This window comes from Protopterus annectens, chromosome 3.part0 (genome assembly GCF_019279795.1).
Source record: "Protopterus annectens isolate FY-2018-M chromosome 3.part0, PAN1.0, whole genome shotgun sequence".
Lineage (NCBI taxonomy): Eukaryota > Metazoa > Chordata > Ceratodontiformes > Protopteridae > Protopterus > Protopterus annectens.
Genome location: NC_056731.1, coordinates 899,111,613 through 899,134,270, shown reverse-complemented (window position 1 = coordinate 899,134,270; position 22,658 = coordinate 899,111,613). Strand labels below are relative to the sequence as shown.

Here is a 22,658-nt window from a genome sequence, read left to right as displayed (position 1 = left end):
CTTGAATGTTTGGGTGTCTAGCATCCACTCGTGTGGGTCTGACAGGTTCCTGCTCAGGCTGTCTGCCAGAATATTTTGTTTCCCTGGCAGGGAACTGAGCTTATAGATCCACTTTGCAAGCTAGAGCTGTGTTCCATAGAGTCATGGCTAGTCTGCAAAGGGGGGTAGGAGTGTGAACCCCCTTGCTTGTTTATGTACCACATAACTGTGGTGTTGTCTGTCCGCATCAGTAGTTGCCCCGGTTGTAGAAGATCCCTGAAAGCCAAGAGGGCATTCTGTACAGCTAGCATCTCTTTTAAATTGATATGTAGGTGCTTCTGATCCTCTGTCCAAAAACCTTGCAGGCCTTTCCCCTGCAACTGGGCTCCCCATGCGTAATCCGAGGCGTCCATGGTTGACACTTGGCTGGCTGGGGGCAGACTGAAGGCTTTCCCTTTGTTGTGAAGACCTGCCATGGTCAACCAATGGAATTCCTTTTGTAGGCAAGCAAGACAGCAATCTGTGTGTCTAGGCTGTGGCAATGCTGGGACCATACACTTTTTAGGTACCATTGTATTTTTCTCATATGTAGCCTTGCATTTGGTATGAGAAGGATGCAGGAGGCCATGTAACCCAAAGCCTGCAGGAATTTCCTTGCAGTTAGCTGAGACATTGACGCCAAGGTTTTGAAAACTGAAGCCAGCTGTAGTTTTTCGGATGTCAGGAATGCCATCTGGGTTGTTGTGTTTAGAAGAGCACCCAGAAAAGTTATCTGTTGTGTGGGTGTCAAATTTGACTATGTGCACAGTGAATCCCAGGTACTTGAGTAGATTTTGAACAAATTCCAGGTGCTGGAGTAAGACATCCTTGCTGTCTGCTTGAATAAGGCAGTCGTCCAGATAAGGGTAAATTTGAATTCCCTTGAGTCTGCAATAAGCTACTACCGGTGCCAGGCACTTGGTGAAGACCCTGGGCGCAGTAGACAAGCCAAAGGGCAGCGCAGAGAATTGGTAATGTTTCGAGCCGTCCTTGAACCCGAGATATTTTCTGCACTCCTATCTGATAGGGATGTGTAGGTAAGCCTCCTTTAAATCCAATGTCACCATCCATGCATTTTTGCTCAACATTGGCAGGAGCTACTGCAGAGTAAGCATCTTGAACTTTGGTATCTCCAGGAAAGTATTTAAGACTGACAGATCCAGGATGGGTCTCCATGAATTTTGTTTTCTGGGAACTAGAAAGAGCCTTGAGTAAAAGCCTTGCCCCATCTCTGATTGTGGAACCAGTTCTATGGCCCTCATAGCCATGAGGGATCCCACCTGGTTTAATGCCTCTGCCCATTGGTGTTTTGGTAGGTCTGGCCATCAGTTTGGTCTTGGCAAGGTATGAAAGTGGAATTTGTAACCCCTTGAAACTACATCCAGAACCCACTTGTATTGGGTTATGTAAGTCCAATTTTGTTGAAAAAGAGTTTTCCTCCTAGAGGGGCTTCCAGGAGAGGAGTTCCTGGAGCCATGCAGGGGGGAGTCATTGAGCCTGTTTTCTATAAGACTGAGGTCTGTCCTCTCCACCCATGGGGGTGGAAGCACTCCACTGTCTAGGTCTGTAAGAGGTCTCTGCTTGGGCCCTCCCTCTGGAGCACCTATATCTACCCCTCTGAGGCCTGTCCGAGCTGGGAAAGGACCAATTTTTAGTTGGCCAATTTCTGCTAAATCTTGGGGGCTGAACTTGTAAGAAATCCTTAACCGTTTGCATGGATTTTGCCTTATCCTCCATTTTCTTTATCACCTCTTCAGCCTTAGACCCAAACAAAACATTATGCTGAACTGGAGCATCCAGTAACTTTGCTTTCACTTGATCAGGTAAGTTTTGTTCTTTTAACCAAGCATGCCTTCTAATGACTGTGCCAGATGCAGCTGCCCTGCATGAAGCCTCCAAGGCATCAAAACCACAGTGTAAACCCATGCTTCCCCACTTGCTCAGTAGCATGCATCAAATCATATAATTCCTTATTATCTGCACATGCAGAAATGGTACCTAACTTTTGTTTCATAACAGACAGCAGGAATTGCTGATATTTTAGCATATGAAATTGACAATTTAAAGCCCTAATAGATAAAGTAGCAGAAGAGTACACTTTTTTGCCCCATCTCTCCAAAGCTCTAGAATCCTTATCTGTCGGAATAGGGTTTTTAGCAGAGGCGGCCTTAACCCCCCTAGGACCCTGAGAAATGGTTTCTGGATCAGCAGTAGGATTTTTGTAAAGGAACTGGTGGGAGTCAGGGACCCTGTAATATCGGTCAGGCTTAGCAGGGGCTGGAGGAAAGGAGTCAGGAGTTAAATTAGCCTCAGAAAAGGCATCATCCACAATATCCAAAATAGGAGGAATAGCCAGGGGTCTATGTTGGGGGGGAAGAAGAAGAAAATCCCTAAGCCTTCTCTTAGATTCTGAGTACTCCTGTCCTTCCCAGTGAAAATGTTCCCTCATGTCATGTAAAGTTTCCCCAAAGGAAAAATCCTCAGGGGGAGAAGCTGATGGAATGGATTCTTCAGCATCAGAATCCTCATAAGGAGGCAAAGTATATTCCTGTTCAGAGGAAGACACTGAAGAAATAGATGCCTGATCAGAGGATTCATAATCCAATTCTTGCCTTGGCCTTTTGTCTGGAGGGGGATGTGAACCCCTAATCATGGTTAGTAAGTCCTCCGCCATTTTAAGTAGCAGTTTCTGAGATTTTGGTCCCGGATCAGAAGAGGCCTGGGCTGGTGTCTTAGATTTAGAAGGAGTCTTTACCTTTGTCTTTGGCTTTGCCTTTATCAAAAGCTGTGTAGGCCTGAGAACCCCCTCGGAAGCCGGTACTTGCACAGCGGCTCCAGACATATCAGAGGGAGCATTGTCCGAAGGTCCTGTAGCTGGAGTACTCAAAGGCCTAGTTGGCTCCTCGTGGGAGTCCGTTTCAGCAATCGGTTCTGAAATGGCCAACGACAGGGGCTGCGAAAGCGCCTCACTGACGATGGCCGAACCTGTAGCTGGCTCTGCTTGTAAAACATAGTCTGATTTGGACCTCGGAGGCCTGTCCTTATCCTTGCGTCGTTTGTGAACTCCAGTAGTCGGAAGCGTGTCCGACATTTTATAATTAAATCGCCTGCCAAAGCGGTGAAAAGCAAAATCGTACCTCCGCTTAATCATACGTTGGTTAAATCTAGCACAAACCCGACAACTAGCTACGTCGTGGTTAGGGCCTAAACAAGGAAAACAGTAAGAGTGTAAGTCCTTTTGGAGGTATTTGCTTCCCACAAGAAATGCAATTAACTTTTTCTGACATCGGACTGGAGCAAGAAAAAAGTTTCCCCAACAGGGTACTTAGCTTGGGAAGAAGAAGTAAGTCTTCGGACTGAAGCACGAAAAAATATCAGGAGTCAGCTGACCGGCACTTGCGAACTGCTTTCACCGCACGGCAAGAAAGACTGGAGAACATGGCGTCGGCTGGCAGCTTTGTACTCCTGCCGCTCTGACGTCAGGGAGCATGACTGAACAGCAGACGCTGGACCCTGACTTTGGGATTCTGGCCGACCGAGGGCTGCCTGCCGGCAGGAAGAACCCTACAGTGATGACTGCAACAGTGAAACACGATGAACATCTGATAGTGAGTGTAGCCTGCTTTGAAGCATAGGTATCTTCTGCAAGATTCCCTGATTGGGATGTGCAGGTATGCTTCCTTTAGATCTAGTGTTGCCAACCAGGCATCTTTGTCTAGCATAGGAAGCAATTGAAGAGTCAGCATCTTGAATTTTGGAATCACCAAAAAGGTGTTCAGAGTAGATAGGTCCAGGATAGGACGCCATGAATGGTCTTTTCTGGGTACCAGGAAAAGTCTCGAGTAGAAACCTTGTCCCTTTTCCTCTTCTGGTACCAACTGAATAGCCCATATGCTTAGAGAGAGAAAGTACTTGCTTTTGGGCCTCTGCCCACTGATTTGGAGGTAGATCCGGCCAACAGCTTGGAGTTGGTAATGTGTGAAAGTGAAATCTGTATCCTTGGGACACTATAATTAAAACCCATTTGTCTTGGGTAATGAGTCCCCAGTTCTTTGCATGAAGTGCATTCTTTCCCCCCAAAGGGGCAGTCAGTTGAGAAGCGGTTGGAAGTTTTAAAAAGTAGTAATTGAGACAGTTTACCATAGGGGGGAGTTTTATTACTCCCAGATTTGGAAGTGGAGGCCCACCACAGCTTAGTCCTGTGCGTCCCCTGGGACTGAAGACTGGATGCTCTGCTGGATCTGGGTTTGGACTGAAGGTCTGGAAGAGGCATGAAAGGACCAATTCTTAGAAGGCCAATGCCTACTAAATCTCTGAAGCTGTACTAGTAAAATTCTTTAACGGATTGCATAGATTTAGCTTTTTCCTCCATCTTTTAAGAACTACTTCTGCCTTGTTCCCAAACAGGCGGTCCTGATTTAAGGGGGCATCCAGTAATTTTGCTTTAACATAATCTGGCAAGGATTGCTCCTTAAGCTAAGCATGCCTTCTAAGTACAGACCCAGTTACAGCAGCCCTGCAAGATGCCTCTAGTGAATCAAAACCACATTGCAATGTATGTTTACCAACTTGTTCAGCAGAATGCATAAAATCCTGTAAATCTTTATTTTCTGTTTAAGCAATCCAATAATATGCTGCTGATAGTTTAACATATGAAACTGGCAATTCAAGGCCCTAATGGCCAAAGTTGCAGAAGTGTATAACTTCTTACCCCTTTTATCCAGTGCCCTGGAGTCTCTAGCAGAGGGGGGAAGGATTTTTGGCAGTAGTAGCTTTAATGCCCTTGGGTCCCTGTGAAATGGTTTCAGGATCCGCAGTAGGATTTTTGAAAAGAACTTGAGAGAGTGAGGAACCCTGTAATATCTATCAGGTTTTCTGGGAGCAGGAGGAAGAGAGTCAGGGGCCATGCTAGATTCTGAAAAAGCATCAACAATGTCCAGTACAGGAGGTATAGCTAAAGGCCTGTGCTGGGGCAGGAGTAAGAAATCCCTAAGCCTCTCATTAGAATCCAAGAAATCCTGACTTTCCCAATGAAAATGCTCCCTGAGAGTATGCAAGGTTTCGCCAAGAGAGAAATCTTCTGTGGAGGGGAGCAGAGGGAATACAGTCCTCAGCATCAGAATCCTCATAGGTAGATAAGGGTAAATCCTGGTCATCAGAGGAAACAGAAATTTCAGAATCCTGGTCAGAAGTATCACAAGCAAACTCAGTCCTAGGTCTGTTAGAGGGGGAAGGTTGGCTTCCCCTGAATAAAGTAATAGTCTTCAGTCATTCTTATTTGTTTTTTAGGCATAGAGGCCTGACCATGCGGTCTGGGCATCAGTTTTCTAGGCATGGTTCGAGTTTTAAGCCTTGAAGAAGATGGCGTTTGTTTAATATGAAAGTCCGTAGGCCTGAATACACCCTTAGAAGCTGGTGCCTGCACAGCGGCTCTGGACCCATCCAAGGCAGAGACATCCCACAGGTTCCACAGTTGAAGTATCTCGTGGCATACCTGACTCCAAATGTGTCTCAGTAGAGGCCTGCGAATCTGAAGTAGTGGGTATCAGGGGCTGCGAAAGTGCCTCATTGTGTACCGGCGCCTCGGCAACCTGTCTCCGTCTTTATCTTGTGTTTTTTAGGAATGACGGCAGTCAGATGGCATACCGAAGATATATCGGGATAATTAAACAGAGCATCAAAATATTTAAAAGTGAAAATATACCGACAACAGATAGTTTGTGGTTTAAGTAAGGCACAAAACTGACAGTGAGGTACGTTGTGGTCAGGGCCCAGGCAAGGAATACAGTACGAATGAAAACCTTTAGGAAGTATTTGCTTTCCACAAGAAATGCAATAATTTACTTTTACGGACATCGGTTTAGAGCAAGAAAAATTTTCCCCAACGGGGTACTTAGCTTTTAATTGAAGACTTCGGTTCTGAAACTCGAAAACAAAATTTTCAGGAGTCGGCCGACCGGCACTTGCGAACTGCTTCTGCTTCCGGCACCGCACGGCAAGAAAGACTGATGTAATGACATCGGCTGCATGTTTTATACCCCTGATGACCTGACGTCATGGAAGAGGAGACACCAACCGACGTAGGACCCAAGACTTTGTTAATCAGGCCGACTGAGGGCTGCTGCAAGCAGATAACCCAAATGCGATGACTGCAACAGTGAAACATGAAGAACATCAGGAATCGCATAGAACAAGAGGAGAAACAACTGCAGAGAGGTATTTGGAGAATATGCAAGAGTTTAGAATGGCTGCAGTTAAGCAAATATTTCTGTTAAACTCTACAGAGCAAAAAGTTTTAGTGCAATGACTTGGGCAACAGAAAGTATAGAGCTGAAACAAAATTTAGCCTATGACAAGAAAAACAAGATCTTGCAGACATATTACAGATATTTCAGAAATGTTATGAAAATCTACATAAAGCAGAAGACTGGGGAAACCAAGAAAAGGGCCAACAGACATTTATAGAAGACTTAATTATGCCATTGCCAGAGGAAAATGAGGCTTGACAACAGAGTCAAGGTAAGAGGAAATGAAAAAGTACAGTTTTGTACCTACCATAAATGTAGATGTTCGAGTGCTAATACAGCTGCAGTCATAACAGATGGGTTCTCCTGCCGTCAGGCGGGTCCTCGGTTGGCCGAATTCCAAAGTCTAGGTCCGGCGTCGGTTGTCGTCGCTTCTTCCCTGACGTCAGTGCGACAGGGGTATAAGAACCAGCCAACGCCATTTTCTTCAGTTTTTCTTGCCCCAGATGTCAGGTGCCCCCAGAAGGAAGGCAATACATAAATTTATATAATAAAGCAATGCAATATAATCAAAATACAGTAGTTGCAAGCAAATACACCATAAATGAATACCCCAATCAGGATGTATGAGGAGGAGTTTGCCAAAAGGCCTGTCCCAAGAGGGGAAGGAGGGAGGGAAACCTGGACTGCAGCTGTATTAGAACTCTAACATCTACATTTATGGTAGGTACAAAACTGTACTATGTTTATCGTGCATACAGCTGCAGTCATAACAGATGGGTAGAATCCCAAAGCTAAGAAAGGGGTGGTAGGCACTAGGTGGAACTAGGAGGAGCCAGGATGCCCTGCAAGACTGCAGTGGCAAAGCCTGCTCTAGTTTTGGAGTATAAAGGTAGGTGGTAGTGCTTGGAGAAGGTATGCACAGAACTCCAAGTGGCTGCTTCCAAAATATCTTTGGTAGGAACTCCTCTGAGGAAAGCTGCGGAGGTAGCTGTGGCCCTTGTGGAGTGAGATCTGATGCCTGTAGGTACAGTTTTGCCATGAAAAGAACAAAAGCGTATGCAGTGGGCTATCCATTTTGAGATTGTCTGTTTGGAAATTGGTTTTCCTTGAGCTCCTACAGCATAGGACACAAAGAGCTGTTCTGATTTTCTGAAAGGCTTTGTTCTGTCCAAATAATAACGTAGTTGTCTGTGGATGTCCAAGGAATGTAGTAATCTCTCCCCTTTGTTTTGAGGATTAGGATAAAAGGTAGGTAAGTGTATGGCCTGATTCAAAGCTACCCTGGATACCACTTTAGGCATAAAGGACGGGTTGGTTCGTAAGGAAACTCTGTCCTGATGGAAGATGATAAAAGGCTGCACAGCTGAGGTAATAGCCAGAAGGAAAGCTGTTTTCCAGGATAAATATTGCAAATCTGATGAGGCAGCTGGCTCAAAGGGAGGCAAGGTCAGTTTTTCCAGAATGAAGTTGAGATCCCAAGCAGGTATTGGTTGTTTCCTTGGGGGTCTTAGATTCTTAGCCCCTATGAGGAACTGTCTTAAGAGAGGGTGAGAGAATAAGGGTGGATCAGTGTTGTATTCTGCAGAAATGGCTGAAGCATGGAATTTGATGGAGGAGAATGAAAGTCCACTGCTTAGCAGCTCAGCTAGATACTGTAGTATTTGAGGTAAATTCAGTTTTCCAGGATCCTGACCCTTTTTCTCATTCCAGACACAAAACCGTTTCCATTTTGCGGAGTAAGCTTTTCTAGCTGACGGCCTTCTAGCCTCCAAAATGGCATCCTGCACCTCCTTGGAGAGTAGGGTCTGTTGTGATGCTAAGGAATCTTCCATGCGGCTAGATTGAGAGTTTTTAGCTGGCTGTGAAGAGTTTTGAAGCTGTGCTGAGTCAGGAGAAGAGGCATTAGAGGCAGGGGCCATGGTGGTGAATGCGTCAGGCTCCTCAGGAGTGGGTACCAGTGTTGTCTTGGCCAGTCTGGAGCAATGAGAATCATCTTTGGTCTGTCTGCTCTGGTTTTCAATAGAACTTTGGGCAGTAGAGGAAGAGGTGGGAAGGCATAAACTGTCATTGATGTCCAACTGAAAGAGAGAGCATCCACTCTCCAGGCCTTTGGATGGAAAATCCTTGAGCAGAATTTTGTCAATTGGTGATTTTTGTGGGAGGCAAAAAGATCTATGTCTGGCCTTCCCCATGCTTGGATTATTTCTGTAAAAACTTTTGGATGCAACTTCCATTCGTGTGGATCTGTCATATTCCTGCTTAGGTTGTCTGCCAGCGTGTTTTCCTTGCCTGGCAAGTACTGTGCTTGAAGTTCGATTTGTAATTCCAGGACCATGTCCCAAAGTGACATGGCCAGCCTGCACAGGTGGTATGAATGGGTTCCTCCCGGTTTGTTTATGTACCACATTACTGTGGTGTTCTGTCCTTATCAATAGTTGACCTGGATGCAGAAGGTCTTTGAAAGCTGTAATAGCATTTGTTACTGCTAGCATTTCCTTTTGATTGATGTGAAGGTGCTTTTCTTTTTGGGACCATTTGCCCTGAATGCACCGATCTGCCATGTGCGCCCCCCCAGGCATAGTCCGAGGTGTCTGTTGTGATGACTTGATTTGTTTGAGGCTTGCTGAATGGGAGACCTGTGTTTGTTTGGCATGCTTGAGCCCACCACAGAAATTCCTTTTGTAGACATGGAATTAGTGGTATTATTGTTTCCAAACTGTGGCTGTGTTGAGACCATAGGTTTTTCAGGTACCATTGAAGTTTCCTCATATGCAGCTTCGCACATGGGATTAGTAGGATGCAAGATGCCATGAATCCCAGAGCCTGCAGGATTTTCCTTGCAGTCAGCCTGGTGTAATTTGCTAGTGCTTTGAAGTATTGAGTTAGTTGCCCCTGCTTCTCTGGCGTGAGGTAGGCCATCTGGGTGTTTGTGTCCAAGTTGGCACCCAGGAAAATTATTTTCTGAGAGGGTATTAGCCTTGATTTCTTTTTGTTGACTGCATATCCCAGAGAATTCAACAACCTTATTACAAAAGCCAGATGTTTCAGAAGAATGTGCTTGCTGTCCGCTTGGATCACGCAGTCCAAATATGGGTATATCTGTATCCCTCGAAGTCTGCAGTAGGCAATTACTGATGCCAGGCATTTCGTGAATATTCTGGGCGCAGTAGATAAGCCAAAGGGCAATGCAGAGAATTGATAATGGGTTGAACCTGCAAGAAATCTGAGGTATCTTCTGCAATTTTGTCTGATTGGGACATGCAGGTATGCCTCCTTGAGGTCCAATGTTACCAGCCAAGACTCCTTGCCCAGCATGGGAAGAAGCTGCTGTAATGTGAGCATCTTGAATTTTGGTACGATTAAGAAAGTGTTTAGGATGGATAGGTCCAATATAGGTCTCCAATCTTTTCCCTTCCTTGGTACCAGGAATAGTCTGGAATAAAAACCTTGACCTTGTTCGTGCGTAGGTACCTCTTGAATAGCTTTCATGTCTATAAGATCTGTAATTTGCTTTTGTGCCTCTGCCCTTTGATTGTGTGGCAGATTTGGCATGCCTCTCATTTTTGGAAGGGTGTGAAAATGGAATCTGTAGCCCCTGTTTATAATGTCCAGGATCCATTTGTCCTTTGTGACAATATGCCAATTTTTTGAAAATAATGCCAGTTTTCCTCCTAACGGTGCTGCCATTTGAATCTTGCTTGGCATGCAAAGGGGAAAGTCATTGGGCTTGCTTTCTGAATGATTGCGAGTTATCCTCACCACCTCTTTGTGTAGGAGCTTGCCAATGTCTGCCTCTAAACGATCCTTGGGATTGTCCTCTGCCCCTCGGGCGCCTGTATCTACCTCTCTGGGATATGTCCGTGGCTGGAAAGGACCAATTTTTGGAAGGCCAATTTCTACCGAAACGTGGGGGTTGTACCTGTAGAAAATCTTTCACAGTTTGCATTGATTTAGCCTTTTCCTCCATTTTCCTTAATACCTCCTCAGCATTAGCACCAAATAATACATCCTTTTGTAGAGGGGCATCTAGTAATTTAGCTTCGACATGATCAGGCAAGGTTTGTTCCTTGAGCCAGGCATGTCTACGTATGACCGATTCTGTAACAGCAGCTCTACATGAGGCCTCTAGAGCATCAAAACCACATTGTAAGGTATGCTTACCCACTTGTTCTGCACTATGCATCAAATCCTGCAACTCCTTCAAGTCTGGTTGTTCAGGTTGTGACATTTTACTTTTCAATTGTGATAACAAAAACTGTTGGTATTTTAGCATATGGAACTGACAGTTTAAGGCCCTCATGGTTAAGGTAGCCGAGGTATATACCTTTTTTCCCCACCTTTCTAAGGATCTGGAATCTCTCTCGGAAGGTAATGGATTTTTAGCAGTGGAGGCCTTAATTCCCTTGGGGCCCTGTAAGATGGTTTCTGGGTCAGCAGCATGGCTTTTGTATAGAAATTGGTGTGAGTCAGGAACCCTGTAGTACCTGTCAGGCTTGACTGGGGCTGGAGGCAGAGAATCCGGGTTAAGGCAGGCCTCCGAGTAAACATAATCTAGGATGTCTAAGACAGGGGGTATAGCCAGAGGCCTGTGCTGAGGTAGCAAAAGAAATTCCCTAAGCCTTTTCTTGGAATTTGAATAATCCTGGCCTTCCCAGTGGAAGTGTTCCCTTAAGGTATGCAAGGTTTCTCCAAATGAATAATCCTCTGGGGGGGGATACAGAAGGAATGGACTCCTCTGCATCAGAGTCTTCAAAAGGGGAGTAAGAATGTTCCTGATCATCAAAGTGCTCTGAAATAATGGAGCCCTGATCAGAGGAGGGGGAATCTTCCTCCACTCTGGGCCTTTTGTCCGGTGGAGGTTGAGAACCCCTGATAAGAGAAATTAAATCCTCAGCATTTTAAGCGTCTGTTTTTTAGGCATGGGGCCTGGAGATGGGCCCTGTGTAGCTTGTCTCTTAGAATGCATGGCTGCTTTAGACTTAGTGAAGGCCTTAATGGAAAAGGAAGAAGAAGGTCTGAAGACACCTTGAGTGGAGGTAGACCTATCCACATTTTGAGGTTCAACTCCAGGAGTGGCTTCGGTATCTGTAGTCTGGGTGTGGGCCGAGGAGCCTGCGACCTCGGGCACAGGAGACACCGCCAATGAAGTGTCGTCGGTAGTCAGGGGCTGCGTAGGCGCCTTGCTGAGAACCGGACCACGTGTAGAGGCCACGGACCTCGTGTGTCAGTCCTTATCTTTGCGTTTTTTAGACAAAACTGTAGTCGGAGTATCCGATGACATAACGTAGTTAAATGTTTTTCCAAAATAATGCTGGGCGAACTCTGCCCGACGCTTAATGGTGCGTTTGTTGAATGTAGCACAAAAGCGACAGACCGAGACGTCGTGGTCTGGGCCTAAACAAGGTATGCAGAGGGAATGGAAATCCTTATGCGGTATTTGCTTCCCACATGAAATACAATTATTAACTTTGCCTGACATCGGTCTGAGGCAAGAAAAGTTTCCCCAACGGGGTACTTAGCTTTCAAGAAGACTTCGGTTTCCACATTTTCGTAATTTCAGGAGCTGGCCGACCGGCACTTGCGAACTGCTTCTGCTTCGGGCACCGCGCGGCAAGAAAGACTGAAGAAAATGGCGTCGGCTGGTTCTTTTATACCCCTGTCGCACTGACGTCAGGGAAGAAGCAATGACAACCGACGCCGGACCTAGACTTTGGAATTCGGCCGACCGAGGACCCGCCTGACGGCACGAGAACCCATCTGTTATGACTGCAGCTGTATGCACGATGAACATCAGTGATGTATAACCAACAGGGAAGTCTGCAGGAAGAGACTTTGTCCTTGTGGAAATATGGCAGTTAGGAAACAAGAAAGTGATAAATAACTCAAAAGCTTTGTTTAGCAAAATTTTAAAAAGGGTGGAGGGAGTACCAGTATCTTATAAGAAAAAAATGGTGCCTGTATTACCCAAAGAGAGCAAAGATCCTTCATGTCTGACATCATAAGGAAAACGGTTGTTGATGAGGATGATTATAGAATGAGAACAGCAAAGGTGTTACCAAAGTTGGGAGATATGGATCAATGTGGTTTTGGGGTAGGAAGACGAACATTTAACATTAATAAAACAATTATGACACAGATGGCAGCAAAGCGTAAGAAAACGCCACTATTGTTGGTGGATTATGAAGTAGAGAAAGCATTCCATAGGATCTAAAGGGATTTTAGGAGTAAGGCAATCATAGCATTTGTATTCCCTGAGAATAACGGGGTTAATAAAGAGGATATATTAAGGTCTGAATGCAAGAATTAAGATGGGAAGGTTACTCTTGGGCAAGATATGTTTGAACAGAGGAACTAGACAGGAATGCCTTTCTCTCTCTCTGTGTTAGTTTTTTTACGTAGAGCCATAAGTAAAGAAAATGTTCCCTGCCCCTGGACAGGGAATCTATCTTGTAATAATTTGATAATCTGTAAATGAATGGCCAAGTCTCATCTTCAGAACTGTTGCTAGGTTATCTGCCCCCCCCCCCCCCCACACACACACACACACACACAACCTCAACTTTCAACTTGAACAGCAAGGACAAAGAAAGCTTTTCTGAACTCTGGAACTTGTTGCAAACTGCTTACAATTGTAACAAGCAGCTTCCTCATCACAATACTGCCCATGAACTGAAATGTATGGTACCACACCATAAGTATCTGCTGATCATACCCACTAACATCTTGTTCCCATCTTGCACCAAAATATTTTTAAAATAGCCATCTTAATTTGTCTCTTGTCTAGAGAGAGAGAAAGAAAAGAGAAAAGCCACTTGGAAAATTTACTTAGTTATAACGGGTCTTGCTTGCCTTGCACAAAAAATAAAGCAAAACACTGATTACATCTCCTGATGCTGCTACTTCTGTCAGTGCAGCAGCTTAGCTGCATGTGTACAAAAGGTTATAAGACTCCTTCAGTCTCTTGGTATAAGGAAAAGTGGCAACTGTGTGGGCTGGTTCAAGGAAGCAGTTAAAAATCTTAGTGTAAAACAGCTGCTGGTAAGGTGGAACAAGGCATAAAGGGGTTCAAACTGAGGCCTGGAACTCATTGTCCTAGATGAGGTCCTATGTCACCAAAAAGCTTAATTTCTTTCTTTCTTGGAAGAAAAGTCCACAAAACAAGTCAGCTCAAACAAAAGCAATGCTAACTTAGGAAAACTGCTGAGGAAGACTTACAGGATCAACATAAATCTGTAGCTCAGGTATGAAGAAAATGCTGCAAAAAAGGTGTACTTGACAAGAAGAATATGGAAATGATACTAACCTGGAAGGATGGGTAACAATGGTGAATACTAGACTGATCCAAGGTGTTGAGGTGCAAAGCACCATGTAGATGGCGTTGCTGCCTTAACTATGTCAAATACTCACCAATACCAACAATCCTGAAGGGTATTATCCCAATGAGAAACTAGACTAGTTATAGTCTTTGGTTATTTACGTAACATTTGACCAGAAGACAAAAAAGCAGAAAGGACATGCAGACAATCAAAAACAGCAAGAACAACCTTTGGTTTGTAGAAATAATTTGATTTAGAAGCTGTATGAGCAGAAGTACATTACTGTGCAAATAATCTTGTGGGGAAAAAACAGGCAAGAAATGTTTCAGGCATATCCTCCATTCAGATATAATGTTAATTATTGTTGATTGATTAGTCTCGCTAGCCCTTTGGCCTATTTAGCATGGAGATCTGAGCTGTTATTTATACAAATGGGATACCTGAGCAGGATACCAGGAAAATTCCCCAATGGTGATATGCTTATAAATGAAATAACTGCATAACTTGAAGAATAATATCCTACTCTTTTCAGTAAATGGTGTCAAATTGCTACAGTCTCTGAGAAGGGAGCCCAAGATGGTGATTACAAGCACTGGGCAGCAGGAAAAAGCAGAGAGGCTGCCAACAGTGTGGAATTAGTTATGCCAGAAGTAGAGAATGCTTCTCAGCAGACTCAGATTACAGAAGTAGCAGTAGCTGAAGGATGATACAGTGCTAATGAGGCTTTTTCTGAGGACAACCATATGGTGCTTTACCTTGAGAAGTGGTGGAAAAATGTGGTACAGAAATAAAGCCTGCAAAATTCCCAATCATTCGCTGTTGGAGGAAATACTGTGCAAAAGAAAGCAGACATAGTTGCAGTGAACAGCACAGGCTCAGCATTTGTAAAGGAGGTCACACGTTTCTCAAAAAAAGCAAGAGAGATGCAGCACTTAACACAACAGTTGCACCACCGAATGTGAAGCAGTAGATTGAGATGGCTGTTGTGAAGAAGTGAACTGTAAAACTTCTTTTAAAAATGGTATTGGGGAAGAGTGAGGCAATGAAGACAGAGTGAAAGGAGGCGCATCCCCTCACTATTCTCCTCTGGAAGAGGAATGAAGGATCTTGTACCACCCAGGGCTTACTGACAATAGCTGCAAGTGCAGGCTTAACTGAGCAGCACAAAGGACATGCTGCGCGGGTTTAACTTCTCTAGTTCATTTGGCTTTCTAATACCATGAAGGGAATGGACCCGATTCTTAAGTCAGGGTACAATTAGAGTTCATGAAATTAGTATTGTTTCAGTCTTTGATGGTAACCAAGACTGCTCTTCTCAGTACACTCTCAACGTGCCTAGAATTGCTCCTCCTGTAATTCATATGGGGTTACATGTACTGATACCATATTTAAGTTCAATTACAAATTATTTTTTATTAGTCCTGTTGATCCTCCTACTACTGGAACTGTCTGGGTATCTTTTCCACATTGCTTGTTTCTGCCTGCAAATCCTGTATTTTATGACTGTCTCTCTAAATAAGACATTGTAATCACTGGGTGCAGCAATTTCAGTTATCAATGCTACGTTTGTCTTTTTTCATGGACTGCTATATCTTTTTTTTTTTTGTTTTTTTATGAATCTGTATTTTGAACAGTTGGTAATGGGTATAACGTGTGATATAAACATAATTTTCTATAATGCTTTATCATTCTGGTTTCCAATCTACTTCTGTACTGTAATGTTTGCACAATCCCCAGTACAACCACCTCAACATTATTGTGCCTTTCAGTATACAAACCCTCTGCCATCCAACAGCAAATGGTGACTGTTTCCAATTCTGTTTTACAGAACCTGCATTTGTCTGTCCTCCCACATTTTCAATGCACTTTGTTATCCAAAGTATATATAGTCTACTATTCTGGATTGCTGCTCACAGATCTACTGGATGTGAATGCAGTTGTACAAGTTTGCAGAACATCACATCAAGAAATGCAGAAAAGGTGGGAATCATGGATAGGGCACAAAAATATGCTTTTCAAATGTCTAAAAGAAATTAAGGTTAGGATTAGATTCAATACAGCAGGACTAATTTTAGAAAACTTACAGCTGCAAAAAGACCATATCCTTTAATGGCAACAGAAAGTTCCTTGGTGCTGGAATCCTGTGTCCGGATGATTTTATAAAACTGTTGCATGAAGTAGTCCAGTTTGCTCTTGTGTTGCTTAGGGTCTTCAGCTACCAACAATGCGACCTTTAGAAAATCAAAAAATTCATTAGTTTTCAAAAAAGAAAATGTAAAAGTTGTGTATTACAGTAATGTTGCTGCAACCTAGAACTCCTGCTTATTACCTGTTGCTGTGTAAGCCAAAAACTAAGGTACACCAAAGGTGCTGATACAATTTCCTTTCATTTACATCTTATTTAAGCTAGTCTGTGTCCAAAAAGTACAGTTTTGTACCTACCATAAATGTAGATGTTAGAGTGTATACTCTGCTGCAGTCATGACACTTGGGTTATCCTGTCGTCAGGCGGTCCCGCAGTCAGCATGAATTCCAAAGTCTTGGTCCGGTGTCGGCTGCTGTCACTTCTTCCCTGACGTCAGAGCGCCAGGGGTATATCAGAGGCATCAGACGCCATTTTCTTCAGTTTTTCTTGCCCCAGATGTCAGGTGCCCCTAATAGGTAGGCAAAAGATAGATTATATATATACATATACATATAACTATATGGGAAAAATAAAACAAAACCCTTAGGCACAAGCAAATGCACCACAGAGGTAGCATAGAATAGAGTGTTAAGAGATAAGTTCAGCTAGTTTAGAGGGGATGGAGGGAGGGCAACCTGGACTGCAGCAGGGTATACACTCGAACATCTACATTTATGGTAGGTACAACACTGTACTATGTTCATCGTGTTACCCTGCTGCAGTCATCACACTTGGGTAGAATCCCACAGCTAAGGATGGGCGGTGGAGTCAAACAGGGTTAGAGGAGGCTAGAAGGCCCTGCAAAACTGCAGTGGCGAAGCCAGCTCTAGTCAGAGTAAAGTGGTAAGTGGTAGTGTTTGGTAAAGGTGTGTACTGAACTCCAAGTTGCAGCTTCCAGAATATCCTTGGTTGGCACCCCCCTGAGGAAGGCTGTAGATGTAGCTGCTGCCCTGGTAGAGTGGGGCCTTATGGTAGCAGGAACTGGTTTTCCATGGTGGGTGTAGCAAAAATTTATGCAATGTCCTATCCATTTGGAAATGGTTTGTTCTGAGATAGCCTTTCCTTGTGATGCTGTAGCATAGGATACAAAAAGCTGGTCAGATTTTCTGAAAACCTTAGTTTTATCCAAGTAGTAACGTAGCTGCCTGTGAATGTCCAAGGAATGCAGGAGTCTTTCTCCTTTGTTCTGTGGATTTGGAAAGAATGTGGGTTAATGGATGGTTTGATTTAGAGCCACACTGGATACCACCTTAGGCATAAAGGAAGGGTTAGTTCATAGAGAAACTCTGTCTTGATGAAAAATGAGGAAAGGCTCTACTGCCATTAGTGCCTGAAGTTCTGAAACTCTTCTAGCTGACGTGATTGCTAGCAGCAGGGCAGTCTTCCATGATACAAACTTTAAGTCAGCTGAGAAAGCTGGCTCAAAAGGAGGTAGCGCGAGTTTTTCCAGAACAAAGCTGAGGTCCCAAGTAGGTGTTGGTGCTCTCCTGGGAGGCCTAATGTTCTTGGCCCCTCTGAGAAACTGCCTTAAAAGTGGATGTGAAAATAAGGGAGGAACAGTGTTGTAGTGAGCAGAAATGGCTGAGGCGTGGATTTTAATAGATGAAAAAGAAAGCCCTTTGTGTAACATCTCAGTTAGATATTGCAGAATCTGAGGTATGTCAGGTTGAAGGGTATTTTGGCCTTTAGCTTGGTTCCAGGCGCAAAACCTTTTCCATTTGTCTGAGTAGGCTTTCCTGGTGCTGGGTCTTCTGGCCTCCAGAATAACTTCCATAACAGCTTGTGAGAGAGGAGCTGGCTGGTTGCTTAGGTGATTTGCCATGCAGCCAAGTTTAAGGTTTTGAGCTGGCTGTGTAGAATCTGATTGTCTTGCTGTGTGAGCAGGTGGGTAATTTGTGGTAGAATCCATGGTGGGCCCTGGGCCATATTCCTTAATAGCGGGTACCAGTGCTGGCGTGGCCAGTCTGGAGCAATCAGTATCATTCGGGGTCTCTCCATCCTGACTTTCAGTAGCACCTTTGTGAGAAGGGGTAGTGGAGGAAAGGCATATACTGTTAGCATTTTCCAACTGAATGAGAGTGCGTCCACTTTCCAAGCTTGATGGTGAAAAGTCCTTGTGCAAAACTTTGTTAGCTGATGGTTTTGAGGGCTGGCAAACAGGTCTATGTCTGGGCGCCCCCATTTTTGAGTTATCATTGCGAATACTTGTGGATCCAGTTTCTACTCGTGGGGATCCATGATGTTTCTGCTTAGGTCGTCTGCCAATATGTTCTTTTTTCCTGGCAGGAATTGAGCTTGTAATTGAACTTGGTAAGCCAGTGCTGTGTTCCACAAGGTCACTGCTTGCCTGCATAGAGGGTAGGAGTGTGTAACCCCTTGTTTGTTTATGTACGTACCACATTACTGTGGTGTCTGTCCTTATAAGCTGTCCTGGATGCAAGAGGTCCTTGAAGGCTGTCAGAGCATTTTGTACAGCTAGCATTTCTTTTTGATTGATGTGCAGATTCCTTTGATCTGCTGTTCATAAGCCTTGAATGCACCGTCCTGCCATGTGTGCCCCCCAGGCATAGACCGATGCATCTGTTGTCATAGTTTGCCTGCTGGGGGTAGGGTGAAAGGCTGACCCTTGTTTAGGTGACAAGCCTGTGACCACCATAGAAACTCCTGTTGAAGGCAGGGAATGAGATTTATCAGTTTCCAAGCTGTGGCTGTGTTGAGTCCATACGCTTTTTAGGTACCAATGTAATTTCCTCATATGCAGTTTTGGAAATGGTATTAGTAGTATGCAAGATACCATGAAGCCAAACGCCTGCAGAATTTTTCTTGCAGGGAGTTGGGTCTTTGTTGCCATTGTTCTGAAGTATTGAGTTAATTGTAGTTGTTTGTCTGGCGTCAGATAAGCCATCTGGGCCGTTGTATTCAAGCTGGCACCCAGAAATGTCAATTTGTGAGGGCACTAGTTTTGATTTCTTTTCGTTTACTGTGTACCCTAGGCAACTTAGAAGACGTCTTATAAAAGCCAGGTGTTGTAAGAGAATGTTCCTTGCTTTCTGCTTGGATGAGACAGTCATCCAGGTATGGGTATATTTGAATTCCTCTCTGTCTGCAGTATGCAATTACTGGTGCCAGGCATTTTGTGAAGACCCTGGGCGCAGTAGATAAGCCAAAGGGCAGTGCAGAGAATTGGTAATGGGTTCAACCTGCAATGAAACGGAGGTATCTTCTGCAATTTTGTCTGATAGGGACATGCAGGTATGCCTCCTTGAGGTCCAACGTTACTAGCCAAGCTTTCTTGCCCAACATGGGAAGAAGCTGCTGTAATGTTAGCATCTTGAATTTGGGTAATTGCAAGAAGGTGTTTAAGACTGAAAGGTCCAGAATGGGTCTCCAAGCATTGTCCTTTCTGGGGACTAGAAAGAGCCTTGAGTAAAATCCTTGGCCTTGCTCCAGTGTAGGTACCAGTTGAATGTCTCATGTCCATGAGAGCTGTAATTTGTTTTTGTGCCTCTGCCCTTTGATTTTGTGGCAGGTTTGGCATTCCTTTTATCCTTGGCAAGGTGTGTAAATGGAACCTGTATCCGTGTGAGATAATGTCTAGGACCCATTTGTCCTTTGTGACTATGCGCCAGTTGTATGCAAAAGTGCTAATTTTCCTCCCAAGGGAGCTGCCAAGAGGGTTTTGCTTGGCGGTTTGAGTCATTGTGTTTGCCTTCTAGTGGTTTGGGACCTGTCTTCTCCTCCCTTCTGTTTTGTAGTGCCCCATTGGCGAGGTTTGTAAGGGATTTGTGCCTGTCCTCTGCCCCTTGGGCTCCTGTGTTTACCCCCTCTGTGGTCTGTCAGAAGCTGGAAATGACCAATTTTTTGTTGGCCAATTTCTGCTGAAGCGTGGGGGCTGTACCTGTAAGAAAGCTTTGACCGTTTGCATAGATTTTGTCTTATCCTCCATTTTCTTTAAAACCTCCTCTGCTTTAACCCCAAATAAAACATCCTTCGGTAAGGGTGCATCCAGTAACTTTGCTTTAACATGATCAGGCAGAGATTGTTCCTTTAACCAAGCATACCTACGTATAACAGACCCAGTAACAGCTGCTCTAGAGGAAGTTTCCAAGGCATCAAAACCACATTGTAAAGTATGTTTGTCCACCTGTTCAGCTGCATGCAGCAGATCTTGCATTTCCTTGAATTCAGACCGTTGACGGTGCGTGCCCATCTTTTGTTTTATTTGAGACATTAGGAATTGCTGGTATTTAAGCATGTGAAATTGACAATTTAGTGCTCTCATAGCTAGCGTAGTTGAGGTGTAAACCTTCTTCCCCCACCTATCTAGTGCTCTAGAGTCTCTTTCTGAGGGTACAGGATTTTTAGCCATAGAAGCCTTAGCTCCTTTGGGACCCTGGGAGATTGTCCCTGGATCAGCAGCAGGGCTTTTGTAAAGGAATTTGTGAGAGTCAGGCACTCTATAGTATCTATCTGGTTTGGCTGGAGCAGGAGGCACAGAATCTGGATTTAGACTAGATTCTAAGAAGACATCATCCACTATGTCCAAAACTGGGGGGATAGCAAGTGGTCTGTGCTGGGGGAGTAAAAGAAACTCTCAGAGCCTTATCTTTGAGTCAGAGTAGTCCTAACCTTCCCAGTGGAAATGTTCCCTCATGGTGTGTAAGGTTTCCCCAAAGGAGTAGTCTTCAGGGGGAGAAGCTGAGGGAATGGAGTCTTCAGCATCAGAATCTTCATAAGGGGGAAAGGAGTAATCCTGTTCCTCAGAGGAGCCTGAGGAAACAGACATCTGATCAGAGGAGGCATAATCCTCCTCTTGTCTAGGCCTTTTGTCGGGGGGGGGGGTTGGGAACCCCTGATCAAAGAAATTAAATCTTCAGCCATTTTAAGCATCTGTTTCTCAGGCATAGGGCCTTGACCTGGAGACTGAAGTGTAGGCTTTTTTGGTTTTAGAGGAGTCTTAAGCTTAGCATAAGATTTTATGGTGAGGGTAGTCTATCTGAAGACACCTTCAGAAGCCGAAGGTGTTTCTGCAGCACTGGCTTCCCCTACTGCAATGTCGTCGGTAGGGCCTAAGGAAAATGGCTGCGTTGGCCTAGAAATCTCTGCTGGGGGATCCGATGCGGTCTGGGGATCCAATTCAGCGGTAGCCAGGGGCTGCGTAGGTGCCTCACTGAAAACCGGAGAACTGGCGACCGGGCCAGCCGAGGCCTCGAAGTCTGGCTTGGATCTAGGCTGCCGGTCCTTATCCTTGCATTTTTTTATGCACGCCGGTAGTCGGTTGGTCTGACGGCATAGTGTAGTTAAATTTTCTGCCGAAGTAGTGTCGTGCGAAATCAAAGCGACGCTTTATAGTCCGCTTATTGAACCTAGCACAAAACAGACAACCAGTGATGTGGTCTGGGCTTAGTCAAGGTATACAAAAAGAATGAAAGTCCTTATGAGGTATTTGCTTCCCCTCAAGAAATGCAATTGTTAACTTTTTCTGACATCGGACTGAGGCAAGAAAAGGTTCCCCAACAGGGTACTTAGCTTTGAAGACTTCGGACTGAAACTCTATTTGAAAATCTCAGGTGTCGGCCGACCGGCACTTGCGAACTGCTTTTGCTTCGGGCACCACGCGGCAAGAAAGACTGAAGAAAATGGCGTCTGATGCCTCTGATATACCCCTGGCGCTCTGATGTCAGGGAAGAAGCGACAGCAACCGACGCCGGTCCAAGACTTTGGAATTTGTGCCGACTGCGGGACCGCCTGATGACAGGATAACCCAAGTGTGATGACTGCAGCAGGGTAACACTATGAACATCATGACCACTTCTTTCTTTTACCAACAGGCACAACTAGGAGGACATAACACCAGGCAACTAAAAAACTTAGTCAAGCAAAATGATCTACAGTTAAGCAGCTAACACAGACAATCCATGTGTCCAGTTGAGGAGTTTGCTGTATTCGCAATGAGTAGCCTACAATGCCACAGCATCTCCCACAATTTTAAGACAAGTTTTGTGAGTGGCTATCATACAATTCTGGTATATTTTTATTTCTGACATGGAATCAAAGTTTAAAAACAAAGCCATCACATGACCTTACAACCAGTCATTTAGGTTCTGTAAAATTTTCATTAACAACCATAGAGGTATTATGTTGTTAGTGCAGCACCCTAAAATAATCAGCCATGGTAATGCACCGTTTTCATTTGCCTTGTTTTTGCTCTCTGGTTAACCACTTGCACAATCAGCAAAATGTGCACATTTTGCATCCATAAAGATGGTTGTAGTAGCCTGCTTAAGCAAGTCTCTTATACAGCAGACTCTTACAAGGCTTCCTCACAGATTCATTCAAACTTATACAATAAGCAAGATGTAACTATGCACCAAATATTCACTTCAGTTGCGGCTTCAGTACCAATAAAGGTTACTGGTGTCTTTACACTTCAGTATTTGACTTGAATTTTTGGTGGTTTTAAGATATAACCATGCAGCCATCCATAGGGAAGAATGTCTCACAGAATGGCACTTAATTCTCTACCCTAAAGTAGCTTACCCATCAAATACAAACTTGACACAGAACACAGGGTCTTTGGCTAGCCTGCTACCACAGAGGAAGGGGTGCTCAAATGCAACACCAGTGACATTAATAGGTCAAAATGCCAGAAGGTCAGACAGATAATAGTAGACCAATTAAATACATGGTTTCCCTGTTAAGGAAAGACTGCAGGACAAGCACTTCTGGGATGTTTGCTGATGAAGGGCTGACATCAGACTAGAACACTCCCCCCAACACTGACCATCATCCTGTGCAGGGAAGCAGGCTCAGTTGTACATCTTGCATGTTCATACTGTGAAGGGTGGAGAAAGGCACTCGCTACCTAGTAAAACTACAGGAACCAAATAA

The 22,658-nt window shown here is 44.4% G+C and overlaps 1 protein-coding gene across 1 annotated transcript in view; it reads right to left on the bottom strand.

Moving 5' to 3' along the window:
- Nucleotides 1-22,658, bottom strand: part of PRKDC (protein kinase, DNA-activated, catalytic subunit) — a 4,917,417-nt gene that overhangs the window by 4,445,729 nt on the left and 449,030 nt on the right. Inside the window, exon 6 of the mRNA XM_044065724.1 lies at nt 15,667-15,813. Within this exon, the coding sequence (XP_043921659.1) occupies nt 15,667-15,813 (147 nt within the window). The remainder of the gene's footprint in view (nt 1-15,666; nt 15,814-22,658) is intronic.